The sequence below is a fragment of the Podarcis cretensis genome (assembly GCF_951804945.1).
Source record: "Podarcis cretensis genome assembly, chromosome: 16".
NCBI lineage: Eukaryota > Metazoa > Chordata > Lepidosauria > Squamata > Lacertidae > Podarcis > Podarcis cretensis.
In genome coordinates this window covers 9,635,336-9,658,788 of record NC_137186.1, presented here as the reverse complement: position 1 = coordinate 9,658,788, position 23,453 = coordinate 9,635,336, and the positions used below count along the sequence as shown (strand labels likewise).

Sequence of the window (23,453 nt, the reverse complement as noted above, 5' to 3'; positions counted from 1 at the left end):
GAGCCGCCCCCAAACTGAGCCACCCACTCGGCGAGACCCCGTGCACTGCGCTAAACTGGCACGGGCACTCTCTTCCACGGCTCCAGAAATCGCGTCTGCGCATGCCCAGATGCTGAAAATCGCTTCTGCGCAGGCGCAATTTTTGGTGTCTGGGCATGCAGATGAAATTTCTGTCGCCACAGACATGCGCAGAGGCAATTTCCAGCATCTGGGCATGCGTAGAAACGATTTTCGGTGCCGCGGACATGCACAGACACAATTTCTGGCGCCATGGACATGCGCAGATGCAATTTCTGGCGCTATGGACATGTGCAGACGCAATTTCTGGCGTCTGGGCTTGTGCAGAAGCAATTTCTGGCGCCATGGACATGCGCAGACGCAATTTCTGGCACCATGGACATGCGTAGATGCAATTTCTGGTGTCTGGGCCTGTGCAGAAGCACTTTCTGGCGCCATGGACATGTGCAGATGCAATTTCTGGCGTCTGGGCCTGTGCAGAAGCAATTTCTGGCGCCATGGACATGTGCAGACGCAATTTCTGGCGTCTGGGCCTGTGCAGAAGCAATTTCTGGTGTATTGGACATGCGCAGACACAATTTCTGGCGTCTGGGCCTGCGCAGAACCAATTTCCGCCACCGCGGACATGTGCAGGCGCGATTTCCAGCGTCGCGCTGCGCTGGCCTGGCCCACGGAGGATCTCTGCAGGAATGATCCAGCCCATGTCCAGTAAGCCTTGCTGACCTCTGCACTAGCCCAGGGTTTGGTAGCCACTCCCCTGTCATCCCATCCCCATCTCCACCGGCGCCTCCCCCGTTCTCACCAATGACTGACATGCGCTTGCGGACATTGTTGAAGTCCAAGATGGCGAGAAGCTGGTAGGTGACGGGCCGCCCCAGCTCCTGGATCACGATGGTCTTGGGGGTGCGTCCGCGGAAAACAAAGCCAAAGTTGCGGGAGGCTGTCACCAAGGCGCCCTCGTCTGGGGACTGGGCTTTGTAAAACAACTCCCCTGTTTGGGTAAAGAGGGAGAAGAAAGAGAGAGGAATCTGAAACTGGCACTGCAGAACTGCCGCATTTCCTCCTGAAATACAGTGGGCGCTCGGGTTGCGAATGTGATCTGTGCGGGAGGCACGTTTACAACCTGCAGCAGCGCATCTGCGCATGCGCGGGTTGAGATTTGGTGCTTCTGAGCATAGTGCGATTTAGCACTTCTGTGCATGCGCTGAAACCCGGAAGTAACTCATTCCAGTACTTCTGGGTTTCGGCGCATCTATAACCAGAAAACGCGCAACCTGAAACATATGTAACCGAAGGTATAACTGTACAAGAGACCACCATCAGCATTGGCATTCTGCGGGCTCCTGAAGTCACATCTCCTTCACCCCTGAAGTTCATGTTGTTGTTTTAACTGCTTTTTACTTGCTGGAATAGCTCAGTTGTTGGGTTAAAGCCCTGCGCTGGGCTAGACGACCCTCGTGTCTGTTCCAACTCTACAATTCTATGATTAACCAATTTAATTGTTATGCTTCTTAAACTGCTTCACTGCATGTTTTAGGTTAAGGGTGGTTTTGGCGCATCCCTTATCTCCCTCCTGATCGCTTGCCGATCAGCTGCTCAGCGGCTTTGTTTCAACACCCCCTTCCCTCTTGTTTGCCTTAGCGTCTTTTCCTTAGCTGGAGCAGTGTTTTGCTCCTCCTTTTCTTCTAACTTCTTTCCTCATTGCTTGTTTTAGTATTCCTGGTCTCCTCTCCTTGCTAGTTCACTGTCTTTACCTCCCCACTCCCAGGCAGCCTCCTTTATCGCTAGCGTCCCTTATCTCCCTCCCAATCGCTTGTCGATCGTTTCAACACCCCCTTCCCTCTTAAAAAAAAAAAAAAAAAAGCACAATCTGCTTTTCGCCCCTGGGCAATTCGGCTCCATTTCCCCTTACTTTTTAGGAGGAAAAAAGTGCATCTTATGGAGCGAAAAATACGGTAGTTCTCCTTCAAGGAATAACATGCTGTAAGCTTCAGAAGACTTTCCATCCCTGTAGCAGGACCAACACCTCCTCCTCTTCCCCCTGATTTTTTAAAAGACCCCAATCCCAACCTGGGCTCTTCTCCTCGGACATGACCGTGTGGCAGAGGGAGAGGAGGCGGAAGAACTCGTGTACATGAGGGTCCCCGATCTTGACCGCTTCCAGCAGCGCCGTGTCCCAGAAGGTGAACTTGGGGTCAGCCAGAGGATTGAAAGAGAAGTCCACTGGTTCCGTCTTCTGGGGGAGGCCGGGAGAGAGGAAGAGAAGAAAGGGTTACAGTGGTGGCTGGGTGAGCGTGGGGACTGGTAGGGTGGGAGGCTGGGAGCTCGACAGTAGGGGGCGCCAGAGGCAATGGCAGGTGGAGCCAATGAATGCAGTTTCGTCCCCCTTCTCCTACTCCTGATCCCTGCTGAGTTCTGACATGATCAAAACTGAGAGGAAGGAGGGGAAAGATGCTGGGAGGCAGACAAGCCTCCTAGACTGGATGTAAGAAATAAAGTAGGCAGGTGAGGAGCTGGCGGAGAGCCAAGTGAAGCTGGTGGGGCACAGCCCCCATTCGCCCAAATACAGCAGCCTCCAGTGGCCAGCAATATCACCCAAGATAACAATTGCCTGTTTTTTGAGGCTATTATTGGATTGTTGTGGGACGCAGGTAGCGCTGTGGGCTAAACCACAGAGCCTAGGACTTGCCCATCAGAAGGTTGGTGGTTCGAATCCCCGCGACGGGGTGAGCTCCCGTTGCTCAGTCCCTGCTCCTGCCAACCTAGCAGTTCGAAAGCACGTCAAAGTGCAAGTAGATAAATAGGTACCGCTCCGGCGGGAAGGTAAACGGCGTTTCCATGCGCTACTCTGGTTCACCAGAAGCGGCTTAGTCATGCTGGCCACATGACCCGGAAGCTGTACGCCGGCTCCCTCGGCCAATGAGGGAAATGAGCGCCACAACCCCAGAGTTGGCCATGACTGGACCTAATGGTCAGGGGTCCCTTTACCTTTACCGGATTGTTGTAACTGAAAACTAATAAAACTAATAAAAACTTGACGTTTTTATCCCCCAAAAGGTTTTTTGATTGCATTTCCACTGAAATGAGGCTGCATTTTAATGTTTTAATGTTGTATTTTAATCTTGTTTTTTTAAGCTGTATTTCAATCAATTGTTTTTATATTTGGTGTTAGCCACCCTGAGACCAGTCTTAGCTGGGGAGGGCGGGGTATAAATATCTAAAAAATTAAAATAAATAAATAAAAATTATTATAAAATAATAATAATGCCTATTTTGACGAGAGCTAATGGAGGGCATATAAAAAGCCACCCTAGATAAAGTTTTTGTGGGGTGGGGGTGGGGATCTACAGCAAAGGTTTTATTTGGTCCACGTTTTTAAGTCAATGCTTAAAAACATTCGTGCTTCCAGGATAAATATGCCACTCGGAACACAAAAACTCCTCCTTTCGAACGATGGATTTTCATCCTCCAGACAGGACATTGGGGAGTTTAAGATTAATCTCTTTTTTTTCATAGATTGTAAGCTCATCAGGGCAGGGACTTTGTCCTTTTACGCCCTGTGGAATGCCATGCATCCTAATGGGAGTATATAAATTAATTAGGTGACCATTATCACTGTTATTATTCCCGATAACAAGTGGCAGCTCTGCGGGTGGGTGTTTCCGCCACCACTTTCCTTCCCTCTCCCCGCCCCACCCCCCACTCCCCTTAATAAAACCCCTTTCCCTGCTTCTTTCTGCCATCCATCTCGTCACTGAGATTCTCCCACAGCTCCTACCTCTCCAAGCTCAGCCTTGTAACCCAGAACATCCAGGACATCACCTGCGAAACAGAGAAAAATAAAGAGCGAGGGTTACGACCCAGGAGGGCGAGAGAGAGAGGAGGTATTGACACACCATAGTAGGATACTACCATAGTAGAGCACCATCGCTGTTCTGGCTTCAGCGATAGCTGCACAGCCTGCATTCGCTCCATAAGACGCACACACATTTCCCATTACTTTTTAGGAGGGGAAAAGTGCATCTTATACAGCGAAAAATACGGTAGTTGTTTATTGCCTTGACATCTGATAGGAGGGTGTTCCACAGGGCGGGTGCCACTACTGAGAAGGCCCTCTGCCTGGTTCCCTGTAACCTCATTTCTTGCAGGGAGGGAACTGCCAGAAGGCCCTCAGCGCTGGACCTCAGTGTCCGGGCTGGATGATGGGGGTGGAGACGCTCCTTCAGGACCGAGGCTGTTTAGGACGAGCCCCATCTGCCCCACACTTCCCTCTACAGCATGTGCAGAAACTGCTTTCTTGACCGTCAGGCCCATTATTGGTCTTGTCCGTTCAGTCCGCTGGAATCTGTCTTCACATGCAGTGGAAGTCCCTAACTCACTGGGGTTTGAGACCCATCGGCTACCCTCGCCTGGTGCAGCCAGTCAGTTGAATAGTACAGTGGTACTTTGGTACTCAAACAGCTTGGCTCCCAAACATATTGGCTCCCAAACGCCGCAAACCCGGAAGTAAGTGTTCTGGTTTGTGAACATTTTTCAGAAGCTGAATGTCCGACGCACCAATAACAGCAACTAATACAGTGGTGCCTCGGGTTAAGTACTTAATTTGTTCCGGAGGTCTGTACTTAACCTGAAACTGTTCTTAACCTGAAGCACCACTTTAGCTAATGGGGCCTCCTGCTGCCGCCGCGCCGCCGGAGCACAATTTCTGTTCTCATCCTGAAGCAAAGTTCTTAACCCGAGGTAATATTTCTGGGTTAGCGGAGTCTGTAACCTGAAGCGTATGTAACCCGAGGTACCACTGTAATTTGAAGAAGAAGAACCAATAACAGCAACTAATAATTTGAAGAAGAAGAAGAACCAATAACAGCAACTAATTTTTTTAATAAAAAAACCCTAGTCATAATGACAACAAAACTGGTTTCGACACGGTGTCTGCATTTTGGGCCACCTGGCTTACCATAGCTGCGCCCGTTCACAGAGCACTTGCTGAAGACCATGATGTTCTGGGTGAGGGTGCCCGTCTTGTCAGAGAAGATGTACTCCACCTGCCCCAGCTCCTCGTTGAGGGTCGTGGTCCGGGCCTCGGCCGGCGTGCACCTCTTCACGCAATACATCTTCTTATCCCAGTTGATGAAGTAGCTGTGCCCAAGGCGAATCACCTCCACGCTGCGCAGACACGGGAGGAGGAAGAGGTTAGCGCAGGGACAGAAACCAGCCCACTGCACCAAGGTAAAATTCATTCCCCCGCTCTCTCTTTCTGCCTCCAGACTACCACTGGAACGTGGCCCTCAAAAACATGCCCTGAAAGGCCCTCAAGTTGGAAAGGGTCCCTTGCCTCTGGATTGGGCCCAGGGCCTGGAGAGATCCACCAAATGCCCCCCAGCCTGCCTGGAGGCTCCTCAAAACCACAGATTTACAGACAGGCGGGTGTAAAAGCTGCTCTGAGCCAGCGAGATAGAAATCTGACGAATGAACGAAGAAACAAAGAGAAGCCCCGAGAAATGAGAGGAAGATCTCGGAATCGGCTAGTCGCAGGCCTTAAACGCTCTCCCCTACCAAGGTTCGGGGAAGGGGTGGAAGGATAGCAAACTATACCTTATAGAAAAACAGGAAGTTGCCTCATATTGAGTCAGGTTATTTGGTCCATCTAACTTAGCAGGTGGCTCTGTGGGTTAAAGCCTCAGCGCCTAGGACTTGCCGATCGAAAGGTCGGCGGTTCGAATCCCTGCGGCGGGGTGCGCTCCCGCTGCTCGGTCCCAGCGCCTGCCAACCTAGCAGTTCGAAAGCACCTCCGGGTGCAAGTAGATAAATAGGGACCGCTTACCAGCGGGAAGGTAAACGGCGTTTCCGTGTGCAGCTCTGGCTCGCCAGAGCAGCGATGTCACGCTGGCCACGTGACCCGGAAGTGTCTCCGGACAGCGCTGGCCCCTGGCCTCTTGAGTGAGATGGGCGCACAACCCCAGAGTCTGTCAAGACTGGCCCGTACGGGCAGGGGTACCTTTACCTTTACCTTTAAAGGGACCCCTGACCATTAGGTCCAGTCACAGATGACTCTGGGGTTGCGGCACTCATCTCGCTTTATTGGCCGAGGGAGCCGGCGTACAGCTTCCAGGTCATGTGGCCAGCATGACTAAGCCGCTTCTGGCGAACCAGAGTAGCCGTTTACCTTCCCGCCAGAGTGGTACCTCTTTATCTACTTGCACTTGACATGCTTTCGAACTGCTAGGTAGGCAGGAGCAGGGACCGAGTAACGGGAGCTCCCCCCGTTGTGGGGATTCGAAACGCGACCTTCTGATTGGCAAGCCCAAAAAGCTCAGTGGTTTAACCCACAGCGCCACCCGTGTCCCTACTCCCCATTTACAAGTGACATTTTTGCATGCGACTGTGCACACTTGCAGTACCAGGAACCTGGAAATGGGGAGCACCCTGGAGAGTCCAACTGCCTTGCGAGGAAGGTAAAGGTCCCCCTGATGGTAAAGTCCAGTCAAAGGTAGGATTGCGGCGCTCATCTTGCTTCAGGCCGAGGGAGCCAGCGTTTGTCCACAGACAGCTTACCAGGTCATGTGGCCAGCAGGACTAAACCGCTTCTGGTGCAACGGAACACCGTGACGGAAACCAGAGTGCACAGAAATGTCGTTTACCTTCCCGCCACAATGGTACCTATTTATCTACTTGCACAGGTGTGCTTCTGAACTGCTAGGTTGACAGGAGCTGGGACGGAGCAACGGGAGCTCACCCCGTCGCAGGGATTCGAACCGCCGACCTTCTGATCGGCGAGCCCAAGAGGCTCAGTGGTTTAGAACACAGCGCCACCCACATGCCCTGGCTTGCGAGCAGAACCTCCACAGAGTCCAAAGGTCTTCTCGCGAGCTGGAGGCCTCATTGCTTTAACACATGAGCAAGCCCCACTGCCCCCCAGGCTTGTGCGAGCCAGAGGGACAGAGGGGGTCTTCTTGACCAGCTCAGCTGATGGGCAGGGAAGCTGCTTCCCTGTGTGTCAGCTGTGCAAGCTGGAGATGTCACTGGGATTGAACCCAGATCCTTTGGCAAGCAAAGCAGTTGCTCTATTACTGAGCTATGGCGTTCCCTTAAAAATAATTGTTTGTGGAACTGAACTAGGCTCCTTATACCGGTGTATTATTTATCTATCCAGTTCAGCACTGTTAAAACTGACCGGCAGAGTCTCTCCAGGTTTTAAGGCGGGAGATGCTCTCATCTGCACCTGGGAGATGCCAGGATTTGAACCTGTAACCTTCTGCATGCTGTAACCACTAAGCTACATCCCTTATGCAGCTCACAGGATGTTATGGAACTGGACATCCCACTCACCCCCTACCTCACTGTAAGCTGCAAGGACCCAAGCAAAGCGGGAAGAGGATTTTGGGTGGCGGCGCATGCTCTTACCTGGGGGCTAAGGGTGTGAGAGAGAAAGAGAAATTCGTGCTGAAGAATTCAAAAGAAAAAGAGAAATTAAACCAACAAAAAAAAGAACAGACACAGATAGCAGGGTTGCAGGCAGAAAGGCAGGGGGGAAATAAGATGAAACCAAATAATAGGAATGTGGCAGTGCAGCGATCAGGAGATACTAAATGTGTATGACAGAGGCATCGTTAGGAGAAGGTGGGAGAGATAAAACTGGTCAGATCATTCCTGATAATAGCATCAGATGCCCGCTTCCTAAAATTCTGCCTGCTCACCTCTTTTAGAATCACAGAGCTGGAAGGGGACCCGGGGATCATCTAGTCCAACCCCTGCAATGCTCAACGCTCAGTCTCCCATCCAACTTGGAACCATACCGGACCCTGCTTAGCTTTGCAAAGCTGCAAGCAGTTTCATCGCTGCACCACTAGGAGGATCCTAACTCTCAATTCTGTCTCCTCCTGAAGTTATAGGTTGGTTTCGAGGGAGCTCAAGGGTCTGGACACTGCCTGTCTAAAGACTCTGGGACAAGATCGAGGATTCAGGGACAGCAGCTAATAAGCAAAAGCTGCAGTTGCAATCTCAGCTGTGAACTCGTTGGAGGTGAAGCAGTAGGCAAGTCACTCGACCTCAACCTTCCCCATCTGTAATAGGGGTGTAATAAATGCTGGCCATGTCTTACAGGGGTTGATGCAAGGATTGTTGACCTGTATTACATAGGGGCTGTGCCTGCAAGAAGCTGCAGAAGGATCAGTCTCACTGACCCTTTCTTTCTGCAAGGAGGAGAATGGGAGATTTAGCTTTCATTTTAGACACCTTGCAGTTTGTCGTGACATCCAAAACCAGGCAGATTACCGTCAGTTGAAACTATGTGCAGCAGAAGCAAGCTACCTCCAAACCCTAGTTTATGAAGCTGGCTTGTTTTCCCTAACCATGGTTGACATTAACCATGGCTAAGATTAACCATGGTTAACCACAGGCCCTTTTTAACAAGTCAAGGCAACCGTACTTCAGGCCTGTACCCCGTTAATATATTAAAGGTAAAGGGACCCCTGACCATTAGGTCCAGTCGTGGCCGACTCTGGGGTTGCGCGCTCATTTCACTCTATAGGCTGAGGGAGCCGGCGTACAGCTTCCAGGTCATGTGGCCAGCATGACTAAGCCGCTTCTGGTGAACCAGAGCAGCAGATGGAAATGCCGTTTACCTTCCCTCCGGAGTGGTACCTATTTATCTACTTGCACTTTGATGTGCTTTCGAACTGCTAGGTTGACAGGAGCAGGGGCTGAGCAACGGGAGCTCACCATGTTGCGGGGATTCGAACTGCCAACCTTCTGATCCGCAAGTCCTAGGCTCTGTGGTTTAACCCACAGTGCTACCCGCGTTAATATATTACTACCCCCTTATTGGAGAACTAAGCTACCGAGAATATTGAAAGGCACATCCCATAATCACTAGGAATCATCAAGGACGACAAAAACGATGGAGGGGGGATGAGAGCGTCCCCAAATACCTGACGTAGAGGGAGATGGGGACGACCGTGTTCAGGATGATGATGTAGGACCAGAAGGAGAGGAAGCCAGAGAAAAAGGCACTGTCGACCGCCTCGTCCCAGGGCAGGTAAATCTGGAAGCAGGCGCCCACCTCGTACTCCCAGATGGAGTTGCCAATGGCCAGGATGACGCCCATGCACACGAGAAAGCCGAAGATCTGCAGGGGGAAGGAGCACGGAGTATTAAAAGCAGACAAAGAAAACACACAAAGAGAGGGCAGGATCTTCTATGCTCAAGTGGAACAGGACTCCTTGCTTAAAAACTGTGGAGAGAAAAGAGCCCTCCTGTGGCGCAACGGGGTCAGTGCATCCGGCTGTTAACCAGAAGGTTGGTGGTTCGAACCCAACCAGGGACGGCTGCTGGCAGAATTCCTGCATCACAGGGGGTTGACCAGAGGTTGGCAACGTGTGGCCCATAGGCTGGATGCAGCCCAAGAAGACCGTTTTACCGACCCATGAGCTGCCCCCAAACCGAGCCACCCACTCAGCGAGTCCCCCGCTGCACTAAACTGGCGCGGTGCGGCGACTTACCAAGCGGCGCCGAAAATCACATCTGTGCATGCACAGATACTGGAAATCGCGTCTGCTCATATCCAGATGCCGAAAATCACTTCTGCACACGTGTGATTTCCGGTGTCTGGGCACGCACAGAAGCAATTTCCAGCGCTGCGGACATGCGGAGTCGCGATTTCCGGCGTTGCGCTGCACCAGGCCGGCCCACAGATGATCTCCGTGGGAGAGATCCGGCCCATGGCCAGTAAACCTTGCTGACCCCTGGTCTAGATGACCCTCGGAGGGGCTCATCCAACTCTAGAATTCTAGGAAGGGAGGGAGAGAGCAGGGAGCTTTACGTACCCAAAGCACCAAGGTGTTCATCAAGCGGTCAATGCTCGTTCTCTTGAATTTCGTGCGGCCGCTGTTCTGCATCAGTTTGGTGTCTGGGCCTGTAGGAGCCAGAGAAATAAACATACCGGAGGAACGTGATGTGATTTACAGTGGTACCTCGGGTTAAGAACTTACTTCATTCCAGAGGTCTGTTTTTAACCCGAAACCGTTCTTAACCTGAGGCGTGCTTTAGCTAATGGGGCCTCCAGGTGCCACCACACCGTGCGATTTCTGTTCACCCTGAGGTAAAGATTTCTTCACCCTGAGGTAAAGTTCTTAATCCGAGATACTACTTCCGGGTTAGTGGAGTCTGTAACCCAAAGTGTTTGTAACCCAAGGTGTTTGTAACCCGAGGTACCACTGTAATGCGACTCCAGAATTTAAAACATTTGCGCTGGCTGCCCATCTACTCCTGAGCCAGGCCCCAGGTCCTTGACTTAAGTTATGAAGCCCCAAACAAATTAAGATCCAAGATACCGCAGTTGCTGCTTTGAGGACTTGCACCCGTAACAATGTAGATTTTCTGCATTGGCCTAGATCAGGCACGTCCAACTATCTTTTTTAGGGGAAGAGACCATGGTTGTTGAGCATTTTCTCCCCCTTTCCTATCCTTTTTTTGGGGAGGGGCAGGGGAGCTAACAATCACTTAGGATCAACCAGGAACATCCCGTGATCGACCAGTAGATCGCAATCGACCGGTTGGACTTGCCTGGCCTTGATGACCCTTGTGGCTCCTTTTCAACTCTCCAATTTTATGGTTCCATGAAATGAAATGTAAAAAATAAGTCAAGGGTTGGGGGGCACTGACTTTCCCCCATTGTTGTGACCTTGTGAAAAAATTCTTCGTTTTTTCAACCAGATCCTGATGGAGCTTCAGGAGACCATGAGAGATCAAGTGAGGGAGGGACAATAACCCCCCTCCCTTTTCCCTTGCGTGTGTGCTGAGCCCAGGGGTAACCTGTGAAACGCGGTCCAGGACCGGACCAGAATCCGAAGGTTCCCCTGGGAGTCAGTCCGACAGGGCCAAGGCAGGAAACCAGGCAAGAACAGGTACAGGATCTCAGGCAGGATCTGGCATACAGCAATGTTGCTCCCACAACCTGGGGCGGGGTCCGACAGCCTTTTATCTTTGTCAGGGTAACGGCCGGTCCTGATGCCCCAGTGACTCACCTCCCTGTTTTGCCCAAAGGTGAGCACTCCTCCTGCGAGTACTCAGGTCTCTCCTTCTCTCAGACCTCAGTCTCTGCAGCTCGGGAGACGTCGGTGGGTTACTAGACCCAGGGGCCGCCTCAGCCTCCCCTGACCCAACCCGTAGGGCCCAGCTGAAGGCAACGAGGTCATCCCCGCCTCTGGAGCCAGGGCAGGCTCAGGTCCCTGACTCAGCCCAGCTGCTGTTTGTTGCAGGGGGACCTGTGCAGACTGCGGCTCTTCAGGTTCAGGCCCCAGACTAGGTTCAGCTGCCGCCTGAGGCAAAGGGTCCGGTGCAGACTGAGACTCCTCTGGTTCCGAGTCTGAGCCCGAGTCCCAGGCCATCACAGCATGTCGGGTCTTTCCAGATTGTGCACCGAAGGGCAGGCTGGTTTTGGGGGTGGGGAGACAAGGTGCTCTGGATGAGGCTCCTTGGCTGAAGAGCAGGGTATCAGCCGCTTTAAGGAAAACTGAAATAAGCTGAAAATAACCTCACGCACCTGCAAAGATGACAAGGCCAAAACACCACTCCGTATTGCGGAGGACGCAGCCACGAAGCAGCATGTTCTGGTTGCTCAAGGAGTGCTTGCTGTCCTTCCAGTAGAGCGTCCCGCTGAACTTGTCCAGCTTATTGTTGGGCGGCTCGCAGATCACCTCCCCTGAAGTCGAAAGGCATCAATTCAGAACAAATTTCCCAGCCGGAAGTACCTTGCATTTCCTCCAAGCTAGGAAATTTTGCTGGGTGCAGCGAGCAGAGGCTGGAGGTGCCCACTGGGTGGCAGGCAGGGAGCCCAACAGCAGGTGGCGCCAGAGCCAATGAGACACTAAGAGGAAGCTCAGCTATTCCTGGTACACCTAAACGGCCTCGGCCCAGTATACCTGAAGGAGCGTCTCCACCCGCATCGTTCAGCCCGGACACTGAGGCCCAGCTCCGAGGGCCTTCTGGCAGTTTCCTGACCGTGAGAAGTGAGGTTACAGGGAACCAGGCAGAGGGCCTTCTCGGTGGTGGCGCCCACCCTGTGGAACACCCTCCCATCAGATGTCAAGGAAATAAACAACTATCTGACTTTTAGAAGACATCTGAAGGCAGCCCTGTTTAGGGAAGCTTTTAATGTCTGAAATTTTATCGTGATTTTAATATTCTGTTGGGAGCTGCCCAGAGTGGCTGGGGAAACCCAGCTGGATGGGCGGGGTATAAATTAATTAATTTATTATTATTATTATTATCATCATCATCATCGTCATTGTTATTATCATCATGACCTTGCCCTCTGTCTCTTTTCCAATTCAACGAAACTTCAGATCTGGAAGATCCTTGGGGCAGAGACTTATCTGGTTGGAGTTTTATTGAGGATGCTCCCCTTGCCCTCCACCTGTTCCCTCAGCATTTTATAATGTAAGCTACCTGGGGCAGGGACCCAGCTCTTTGCAACCTGCAAAGCACTGGTGGCACCAGGCAAACCAGAGATGGGGAGCGTTTCTCAGCCCCAAGAGACGAAGGACTGTCGGCCCAGGCAGGGGAGAAAACACATGCAAGGAGGGAGGGGGTGTCCCAAGGGCAGTTAGGAAAACCTGCATGCTCTGTGTCCCATGCAAAACTATGCCCCCCCCACTCACCATCAAAGTGTGCAAGCTTGCTGGTGTCACTCAGCTCTGACGTCACTGGGATGGCCTGACGGACCTTCATGTTGGTCTCCCTGGAGGCAAAAGCAGCATTAAACATGGAGGGGGGGGTCCAAGGAGCAGGCCCAGGTGCCTAGGTCCTGGATTCCTGCCCGGGGGGGGGGGGGCAGTCCTTGCACTCAAGCCTACCCCCAATGAAAAGAGGCACGGTAAGAACCGGAGCAGGATGAAGGGATCCAAGATGCACAGTGTCCTGCTCCTCACAGGTTGAATCCTGACTGAGGTTGAATCCTGACAAGACAGAAGTACTGTTTTGGGGGGACAGGAGGCGGGCAGGTGTGGAAGACTCCCTGGTCCTGAATGGGGTAACTGTGCCCCTGAAGGACCAGGGGCACAGCCTGGGATTCATTCTGGACTCACAGCTGTCCATGGAGGCACAGGTCAATTCTGTGTCCAGGGCAGCTGTTTATCAGCTCCGTCTGGTACGCAGGATGAGACCCTACTTGCCCGCAGACTGTCTCGCCAGAGTGGTGCATGCTCTGGTTATCTCCCGCTTGGACTACTGCAATGCGCTGTACATGAGGCTACCTTTGAAGGTGACTCGGAAACTACAACTAATCCAGAACGCGGCAGCTAGACTGGTGACTGGGAGCGGCCGCCGAGACCACATAACACCGGTCCTGAGAGATCTGCATTGGCTCCCAGTACGTTTCCGAGCACAATTCAAAGTGTTGGTGCTGACCTTTAAAGCCCTAAACGGCCTCGGCCCAGTATACCTGAAGGAGCGTCTCCACCCCCATCGTTCAGCCCAGACACTGAGGTCCAGCATCGAGGGCCTTCTGGCGGTTCCCTCACTGCAAGAAGCCAAGTTACAGGGAACCAAGCAGAGGGCCTTCGCGGTAGTGGCACCTGCCCTGTGGAACGCCCTCCCACCAGATGTCAAAGAGAAAAATAACTACCAAACTTTTAGAAGACATCTAAAGGCAGCCCTGTTTAGGGAAGCTTTTAATGTTTAATAGGTTATTGTATTTTAGTGTTTTGTTGGAAGCCGCCCAGAGGGGCTGGGGAAACCCAGCCAGATGGGCGGGGTATAAATAATAAATTATTATTATTATTATTATTATTATTATTATTATTATTATTATTACTATTCACAGATGTCTCCAGAAAGGCCAAAAGGCAGGCAGAAAAGCCTACAGCCAAGTGCCAGCTGGTTTACCAACCTCCTCCACCAGCAACTGACATTGATATAGACTGTGACTGAACAGGGAGGCTCCGCTGAGCTCGCTCCCATTTGTTTGCCGATTTAAAAACCGCTTGGCAGGCAAATTTTTAAAATGTTTTGATTGAAAGGCTGAGGTTCTGTTTTTCTGTCAACGGCATTTTGTAGAACGTAGAAATTCTCTATTCTTTTCTAATATATATTTGGACCTGAGTTATAACCGTGAAGAGCCTTGTTTAAACATAGGTAAAGGTAAAGGGACCCCTGACCATTAGGTCCAGTCGTGACCGACTCTGGGGTTGCAGCCCTCATTTCGCTTTATTGGCCGAGGGAGCCGGCGTTCAGCTTCCGGGTCATGTGGCCAGCATGACTCAGCCGCCTCTAGTGAACCAGAGCAGTGCACGGAAACGCCGTTTACCTTCCCGCCAAAGCGGTACCTATTTATCTACTTGCACTTTGACGTGCTTTCGAACTGCTAGGTTGGCAGGAGCAGGGACTGAGCAATGGGAGCTCACCCCATTGCGGGGATTCGAACCACCGACCTTCTCATTGGCAAGTCTTAGCTCTGTGGTTTAACCCACAGCGCCACCTGTGTCCTACTCTATTTAAACGTAAGCAGTACATAAATGGGATGAATGAAATGAACTAGATAAGCGGTTCGGATCGCCTTGGAATAAAAATAGCTGGCATGCCAAAAACAGCCACCCTATGGAACTCCCTGCCTTTTGACAACAGCCAGCCACCTTCACTAAAAACATTTTTATTTAAGCAAGTCTATCCAGACATGTGGAACGCTGACATGTGCTTCAATTTGGTTTTCAGCTTATCGGTTTAAATTATTTTTTGGAGGTTTCAAATTGTTGCTTTTAAATGTTTTCTTGTCATTGTTCTATTCCTCTTGTAAACTGCTTTGGGGTTATGTTTTTAGAATTAAGCAATATATTGATTTTATGGGGGGAATGATAAAGTATCATTTTATTCATTTAGTTCGTGCATATCCCGCCTTTTCTTCCAAGGAACTCAAGGTGGTAGGAATCATACAATTCTGGAGTTGGAAGGGACCCCTAGTGTCATCTAGTCTGACCCCCCCCCCCCCCGCAACACATGAATCTCAAATAGAAAACGTTTTACTATGTTTTATATGTGCTGTAAAGCTGCCTGAAGTGGCTGGGGAAACCCAGTCAGATGAGCAGAGTATAAATAAAATATACTAAGTTTTAATTTATATATTTTTTTAACTGTTGCTAAATCTGTATTGTCCCTGCTATACCTAATTGCAAATTCAAATGTATCCCTATCGTGTTTTATGACTTCCTTGATATTGTACGTGGGCTGGAACTGGTCTGTGACCAAAATAATAAAATTCATTCAAATAAAATATAAAATATAAAATAACTAAAGCATCCAGGACGGATAGCCAACCAATCTCTCCCTGGTATATATGGTTTTCCCTCCTCCCAATTTTATCCTCGCAACAACCTCGTGAGGTGGGGTTAGGCTGAGACTGGCCCAAGCAACCTTTGGGGCTCAGTGGGGATTTGAACCCTGGTATCTTCCAGGTCCCAGTCTGGCACCTTAACCACTATACCATGCTAGCAGTCCCAGCCCGACGGAGATCCCCATCCAATTGAGCAGACACCTGCTACAATGTGTAAACCCAATAGCGCAAGGCTCACTTTCCGAAACGGCCCCCTCAACTGCCCCAACTGCTGAGGGAAAAGCATGGAAAATGGGGTCAGCACTCACCCGTCCAGCTCTGCCGTTTCGATGTAGCAAAGTCCGTGAGGTTCGCTGCTGGACAGGAGGAGCAAGTCAGCCTGGGGGGAGAAGAGGAGGAAAGCGGCTAAAGCAGCAAATATCAGCCACAAACGTGCAGACTGCACCCTTTATATTCCTAATCTTCTCAAAGAGTATAGCGCACCACACTGGTATTGGCAAGGGGGGGGGAGAGAGAGACGTCAAATGCATTTAATATGCTGTCAAGTGCGATTTTCCAAAGTGACACCAGATGGCGACGGTGAGCTATGCCAAATTGAATGTATTTTTCAAAACGTTTTTTAAAAAAAGAATTTCCACAGCATTTTTTTATATGTGTGTAGATTCCACCTAAGAGTCTCATGTTCCACTGACTGAGCTATCCATGGTACTATATAGTATAGTACAGTACAGTACAGTATAGTATAGTATAGTACAGGGGTCAGCAAACTTTTTCAGCAGAGGGCTGGTCCACCGTCCCTTAGACCATGTAGTGGGCCGGACTATATTTTTGGGGGGAAATATGAATGAATTCCTATGCCCCACAAATAACCCAGAGATGCATTTTAAATAAAAACACACATTCTACTCATGTATAAACACGCTGATTCCCGGACCGTCCACAGGCCAGATTTAGAAGGCAATTGGGCCGGATCCAGCCCCTAGGCCTTAGTTTGCCTAACCATGGTATAGTATAAAAATAATTTCTCTTTTTTGCAGACTATGGATAAATGTATTTTCAAAACGAGAGCAATTCTACAGTTGCTGTGATCAGGGATTTTCAACTCTGACAAACAATTTTGTTATTTATACCCCGCCCATCTTCTTCAGTTGCCCCAGCCATGGGAAGATCAGAAAAGAGAAAGGTTTCTTTGTGTGGATGAGGAAATGAGTGTTTGTTTGTCTCAAATTAGACCTAATATACATGAGATTACCCGGCAAAAGCAAGCTCACACCTCTCATTGAGTTTGTATACATACTTAAGGTACGTATGTAAGAGGATCATTTAGAATTATATTTTGGGAATGAGTCATGTTCTTAGGTGGCTGTGTAGTTTTATACTTTCGGGACGTCCTACGATCATATTATAAAGTTGTTGTGTTCCACGTTACAAATCAACCACTGCTAGTAGTTGTTTGTTTTGCTCTTTGCTTCACAGTGTATTTCTCATTGATTAAAAAATGGTGTGGCACAAGCAAATTCTTACTATGAGTGTGTGGCCCAGAAGAAAAAGTTTGAGAACCACTGTCCTAATCTCTCAGCACAGTGGTCCTCGGGTTAAGTACTTAATTCGTTCCGGAGGGCTGTTCTTAACCTGAAACTGTTCTTAACCTGAAGCACCACTTTAGCTAATGGGGCCTCCTGCTGCTGCTGCGCCACCGGGAACATGATTTCTGTTCTCATCCTGAAGCAAAGTTCTTTACCTGAAGCACTATTTCTGGGTTAGCGGAGTCTGCACCTGAAGCGTATGTAACCTGAAGCGTATTTAACCTGAGGTACCACTGTATAGGCTACGTTATAATTTAGGAACACAGAAAGCTGCCTTATACTGAGTCAGACCATTGGTCTATTTAGTTCAGTATTGTCTACACTGACTGGCAGAAGCTCTCTAGGATTTCAGGCAGGGAACAGTTCCCAGCCCTGCTCAGAGATGCCACTGGGGACTGAGCCTTCGGCACGCAGAGCAGGTGCTATATAGTCCTTTCCCTGAAAAGAAACTAAGATTCCAGTCCTCATGGTTCCGTGCAAAGGTGTGATTTAAGAGGAACATAAGCAATAGGAATATAAGCAAGAGCCTTATAAGGGACGCGGGTGGCACTGTGGGTTAAACCACAGAGCCTAGGGCTTGCCGATGAGGTCGGCGGTTCGAATCCCCGTGACGGGGTGAGCTCCCGTTGCTTTGTCCATGCTCCTGCCAACCTAGCAGTTCGAAAGCACCTCGAAGTGCAAGTAGATAAATAGGTACCACTCCAGTGGGAAAGTAAACGGCGTTTCTGTGCGCTGCTCTGGTTCGCCAGAAGTGGTTTAGTCATACTGGCCACATGACCCGGAAGCTGTACGCCGGCTCCCTCAGCCAATAAAGCAAGATGAGCGCCACAACCCCAGAGTCGGTCACGACTGGACCTAATGGTCAGGGGTCCCTTTACCTTTACCTTGCCTTAGTGCACGTCAGTCCATCCATCTCAGTATTGTCTACACTGACCGGCAGCAGCTCTCCAGGCAGGGATAGTTCCCACACCTACCTGGAGAGGCGAAGGACTGAACCTGGGACCTTCTGCACGCAAGGCAGGTGGCTCTACTCACCCTTCCCCAACATGGCTCACCAGACCTTTCCTTCATTCCCAGACTTGCAGGTACTAGTGGGTCTCACTCAGCTTAAGTGGGGCAAACAGCACTGCGGGGCTGGTCTAGGACTCACCGCTACAAACTGGTTGTTCTCCAACTTTATGATGTCACCAACGCGAACATTCATCCACTGTTCCTGACGGAGGCTGTAAGGACCAGGTGTGGGGAAGATTTGGGGAGAGGGGGTTGGCAGTGGAGAAAAAGGAGGTGTGTCAAATGAAAACAGGCAGACAAGCCCAACCCCATCACTTAAGATATATTTACTTCGATCAGGTGTGGGGAACCTCTGGCCCGCCAGGTGTGGCTGAACTACAACTCCCATCAGCCCCAGCCAACACGGCCTTTTTTTTTAAAATGCTTTTTATTGATTTTCCAAAACAAGAATAAATAAAAGATATACTATTACATTCAACATTATTGTGTCTTCTTATTTACCATCACGCCTGGACTTCCCTCCTTCCCTCCATCGGTTTTCATAATTAACATCCACTCTTACAGATTCTTATTTACATTCTGTCCATATCACAAGATTTATATTAGCCCTGCTACAGTCTTTAAGCTTCTACAATTATTCCTTATACATTCAACAAATTTACTCCATTCCTCTTCAAACTTGGTTACTTTTTGGTTCCGAATCTTATAAGTCATGTTCGCCAATTCTGTGTATTCAAACATTTTCGTCTGCCACTCCATTAAAGTTGGAATTTCCACCCCATCCAACACGGTCAATTGCCAGGGATGATGGGAGTTGCACTCCAGCATTCCCAACACTTGTTTTAACACGAGGATGGGGAACCACCAATCACAGGCTCCGGCTCCACCAATCACAGGCTCCAGCTCTAACAATCACAGGCTTCTCCTCCACCAATCACAGGCTCCTGCTCCACCAATAACACGCTCCAGCTCCACCAATAACACACTCCAGCTGCTCCTACTGTTGGGCTCCCTGCCTTCTATCCATCACTCTCAATGGCCACCAACCACCCTGGTGTGTGTGTGTGTGTGTGTGTGTGTGTGACCCCCACAGCCCTCCAAATTTTGCTGCGCTCAAACTCACATCCTCCTCCTTGATCACTGGCCATGCTGGGTGGCTGAAGCGGGTGTTTTGAGTCCAGGCGTATCCAGAGGGCCACAGGATTCCCATCACCCATTGCTGGTCTAACAGATTTCCCACCCCTCGCCCAGAAATCCACCACAACAACCACCACCGATCCACAGTTGCCGTGGTAATACTCACATTCCATTGATCAGCACCTGAGACTGGCGATTGTTCACCTGGTTGTCACTCTTGTGGCGAAACTGCAGAGAGACAGCAAGATCGCAGAATCTTAAGAGTCGGAAGGGACCCAAGGGTCATCTAGCCCAACCCCGTGATGCAGAATGAAAGGAAGGTCCCCCGACACAATCGAGGAGGGTCAGGCGATCAGGGGCCGCTAGTCACAATGGCTATGTTCTCCCTGCACTGTCGGAGGCAAAATGCCGCTGAACGTCACTTGCTGGGAATCGCAGAGTAGAGAGAGCTGCTCTCGCACTCAGGTCCTGTTTGCGGGCTTCCCAGAGGTATTTGGTTGGCCACTGTGAGAACAGGATGCTGAACTAGATGGGCCATGGGCCTCATCCAGCAGCCAGGATCTTCTTATGCCTTTTTATATTCTTCTGCTTTGAGTGCTGAAGGTTCTGGGTTAAATCTCCAGGTAGAATAATAGTGTTGGAAGGTGTCCCGGTGGTCATCTAGTCCAACCCTAGTCAGAAAGTTCTTTCTAACGTTTAGTCGGAGTCTCCTTGTTGTCTAAATCCATTGGTTTGGGTCCTACGCTCTGAGCAGCAGAAAACCAACTTCTGAAGATTGCTATCAGATCTCCTCTCAGTCTCTTTTCCAGGCTAAACATGCCCAGCTCCTTCAACCATTCCTCATAAGGCTTGGTTTCCAGACCCTTGATCATCTCGCTTGCCCTCCTCTGCACACTTTCCAGCTTCTCAATATTTTTCTTAAATTGCATTGCCCAAAACTGGGTACAGTATTCCAGGTGTCGTCTGACCAAGGCAGAACAGAGCGGATCAGTGGTACCTCTGGTTGCAAACGGGATCCGTTCTGGAGTCCCGTTCGCAACATGGAAAAAAACGCAACCCACAGTGGCGCGTCTGCGCACATGCGGGTTGCAATTTGCCGTTTCTGCGCATGCGCGTGACGTCATTTTGCGTTTCTGCGCATGCGTGAGCAGCAAAACCCGGAAATAACCCTTTGCAGTACTTCCCGGTCGCCGCGGGAAGTAACCTGAAGCGGACGTAACATGAGGTATGGCTGTACAGTGGTACCTTGGGTTACATACGCTTCAGGTTACAGACTCCGCTAACTCAGAAATATTACCTCGGGTTAAGAACTTTGCTTCAGGATGAAAACAGAAATCGTGCTCCGGCGGCACGGCGGCCCCATTAGCTAAAGTGGTGCTTCAGGTTAAGAACAGTTTCAGGTTAAGGACGGACCTCCAGAACGAATTAACCCGAGGTACCGCTGTACTATGACTTGATCTGGACACTTGACTTCTGTTAATGCGGCCTAAAACTGCGTTAGCCTTCTTTGCTGCTGTATCACACAGCTGTCTCATGCTAAGCAGGTCTGGGTTTGGCCAACGCCTGGGTGGTTGACCTCCCCTTCCAAGGAACTGCCCCATATGATCCCGCGAGTGCCACGGCAAAAGAAAGGCAGGATGTGATTTCTGGGAATTCAGCAAAGCGGTCCAAATCGCCAGCAGCCCCAACCCAGGTCTCCCCTCTCCCCTGCCTCCCCCCCCCCCTGCTTACGTAATCGTCTGTGGCATCCTTGACCGCCGTGATGGTAAGCACAAGAACCAAAGGCACTATGGTGGTGAACCACGAAAGGGAGGATATCTGTGGAATCAGCTGAGTGGAGGAAGACAGGCGAGAGGGTAAGTAAAGGCAGGGGAAGAAGAGGCGGCAGGGTGCTTCTAAGGAGTCTCCTCCACCACTCTCTAAAACCAAAATGCCGCCCACATTAACCCTCCCAAATTCCCCTCTTGCCCCAATATGAGAGTCTCGTGAATGGGCCGCACCTGGAGAATAAGGAGGAAGAGGAAGTAGGTGTTAGCCACTTCCTGGAACTGCTCAAAGAGGTTGATGGGCAGGAATGTGACCACGTTGTACTTGGACGTCTTGATGCAGTTACTCTGCGGGGAGAGAGGAAAGGAAACAACATTAGATGGCAAACTGGCGGGGAGCGCGCGTCTCCGCTCTGCCCCACGGCTAGGTTTCCCAGCAGTCCCCCACCCCAAAACTCCTCCAACAGATATTCTCCGCCCTGTTTTCAACCCTTGGGGAAGGGCCGCCGAAGCTGGCAGAGCGTCCACTTGGCACGAAGAACTACCCGGGTTCAAGTCCCAGGAAGAGAAATCCTGAAGAGATGCTGCCTGTCCGTGCAGACAATATGGAGGCAGGTGGACTCAGAGGCGATCTGACTCGGAATAAGGCACCTTCATGGGTTCCTGTTTAAATCAGTCCCCCTTTTTCCCCCAGAACTGTGAGGACTACCAACTTCATTTTTGATTTGGTGGAAGGAGCAGCTGGAAAGGATGTCGGAACAGAGGCCTGCTTTCTGCGTGCAAAAAGCCCCGGGTTCAATCCGTTCCCGGTAAGGTTGGGAGGGACTCCCTTCCTGAAACCCTGGAGAATTGTAGAATTCATATAATTGTAGAGTTGGTCATCTGGTCCAACCCCCTGCCATGCAGAAATAAGATTGGTTACTGCCAATCAGTGTGGGCAGTACTGAGCTAGATGGACCAGGCGTCTCGCTCAGTGCAAAGAAACGCCCTGTAAAGGTAAAGGGACCCCTGACCATCTGTCCCAGCTCCTGCCAAACTAGCAGTTCAAAAGCACACCAGTGCAAGTAGATAAATAGGTACCATTGCAGCGGGAAGGTAAACAGCATTTCTGTGCGCTCTGGTTTCCATCACGGTGTCCCGTTGCGCCAGAAGCGGTTTAGTCATGCTGGCCACATGACCCGGAAAGCTGCCTGTGGACAAACGCCGGCTCCCTCGGCCTGAAAGTGAGATGAGCATCGCAACCCCTTAGTTGCCTTTGATTGGACTTAACCATCCACGGGTCCCTTACCTTTACTTTACCTTTATATACAGTTATAACAAAAACATTCTAAAACCAATAACAATTTAAAGGTAAAGGGACCCCTGACCATTAGGTCCAGTCGTGACTAACTCTGGGGTTGTGGTGCTCATCTCACTTTATTGGCTGAGGAAGCCGGAGTACAGCTTCCGGGTCATGTGGCCAGCATGACTAAGCCGCTTCTGGCGAACCAGAGCAGCGCACAGAAATGCTGTTTGCCTTCCCGCCGGAGCGGTACCTATTTATCTACTTGCACTTTGATGTGCTTTTGAACTGCTAGGTTCGCAGGAGCAGGGACCGAGCAATGGGAGCTCACCCCGTTGCGGGGATTCGAACCACTGACCTTCTGACCGGCAAGTCCTAGGCTCTGTGGTTTAACCCACAGCGCCACCTGCGAAACGCCCTGTGCTCCTTGTTAATTCCCTGACGAATAAAGCTGCACTGCTTTGCCATTTTTATTAGTTACCGTTCAACACACTAGGATGTGCAAAAGGCTGTGGGGATAATGTGCGGGTGGACTAGGAACACAACTTACTGTTGGAGGGTAAAGACTCAAAATTTTTCTCTCCACCTTCGCTCCAGAAAGAGGAAAAAATATCCCAAAGTTTCTTTGTCTGCCTTCCACACTTAACGCTCTATTTATAACCTCTGGGCTGGGCTGCTGTCCCCGGACAGGAAGTTATTCACAGACACACCCTAGCCAAGATACGAGGGGTCAAGCCCAGTCAGAAGCAGGGCATTGGTGTGGGAAGAAACTTCCAGAAAGCAGAAGGGCAGCTCAAGGTTTCCTGGGATTTCCCGCAACCCCCCCCCACACCCTCCCAAAAAAATACTGAGCAGCAGTCGCCTCCCCATATGGGATGGGCGAATCGGATTCCGTCTCAGTTTCTCATCTTTTTCCAATCTTAGTTCCAATTCTCCACATTTCCACATTCGTTTGTGGGTTTTGTTTCAAAGTTCCCTTGAAAATTCATCCGGGCTTTAGCGCAGAATACTCCTAACTCAAAACGGGGGGGTTTGTGTGCAATTTCACCAAAGTTCTGAAAAAGGATGTTCTGTAACGGAATATGCATCTTTGTAAGCTGTTTTTGCTGAAGTAAAATTTACAAGGCACACTCCATGTGCATTTTGGTACGCTCAGTTTGGGAGAACGGCGTTGCAAAATTCAGGGAACTGCAGATTTCAAAGGATGGCTGTGTTTCATTCTGTGCATCATTCCAGAAAGTGCAAATAGTAGTTGTAGTAGTAACAACAACAACAACAACAACAATCTATTTACTTCTCACTTTTATATCCCCCATTTGTTCCAAGGA

The 23,453-nt window shown here is 50.3% G+C and overlaps 1 protein-coding gene across 2 annotated transcripts in view; it reads right to left on the bottom strand.

Moving 5' to 3' along the window:
- The window catches only part of ATP8B2 (ATPase phospholipid transporting 8B2), a 59,279-nt gene that overhangs the window by 21,453 nt on the left and 14,373 nt on the right, over window positions 1-23,453 (bottom strand). For both annotated transcript variants that reach the window (XM_079957929.1, XM_079957928.1), the window contains 13 exons: window positions 21,078-21,191; window positions 20,809-20,907; window positions 19,244-19,305; window positions 18,080-18,152; window positions 15,652-15,722; window positions 12,678-12,757; window positions 11,561-11,719; window positions 9,843-9,931; window positions 8,949-9,145; window positions 4,976-5,184; window positions 3,797-3,840; window positions 2,089-2,254; window positions 821-1,009 (listed from right to left, as the gene is read on the bottom strand). In XM_079957929.1, the coding sequence (XP_079814055.1) occupies window positions 821-1,009; window positions 2,089-2,254; window positions 3,797-3,840; window positions 4,976-5,184; window positions 8,949-9,145; window positions 9,843-9,931; window positions 11,561-11,719; window positions 12,678-12,757; window positions 15,652-15,722; window positions 18,080-18,152; window positions 19,244-19,305; window positions 20,809-20,907; window positions 21,078-21,191 (1,552 nt within the window). The remainder of the gene's footprint in view (window positions 1-820; window positions 1,010-2,088; window positions 2,255-3,796; window positions 3,841-4,975; window positions 5,185-8,948; window positions 9,146-9,842; window positions 9,932-11,560; window positions 11,720-12,677; window positions 12,758-15,651; window positions 15,723-18,079; window positions 18,153-19,243; window positions 19,306-20,808; window positions 20,908-21,077; window positions 21,192-23,453) is intronic.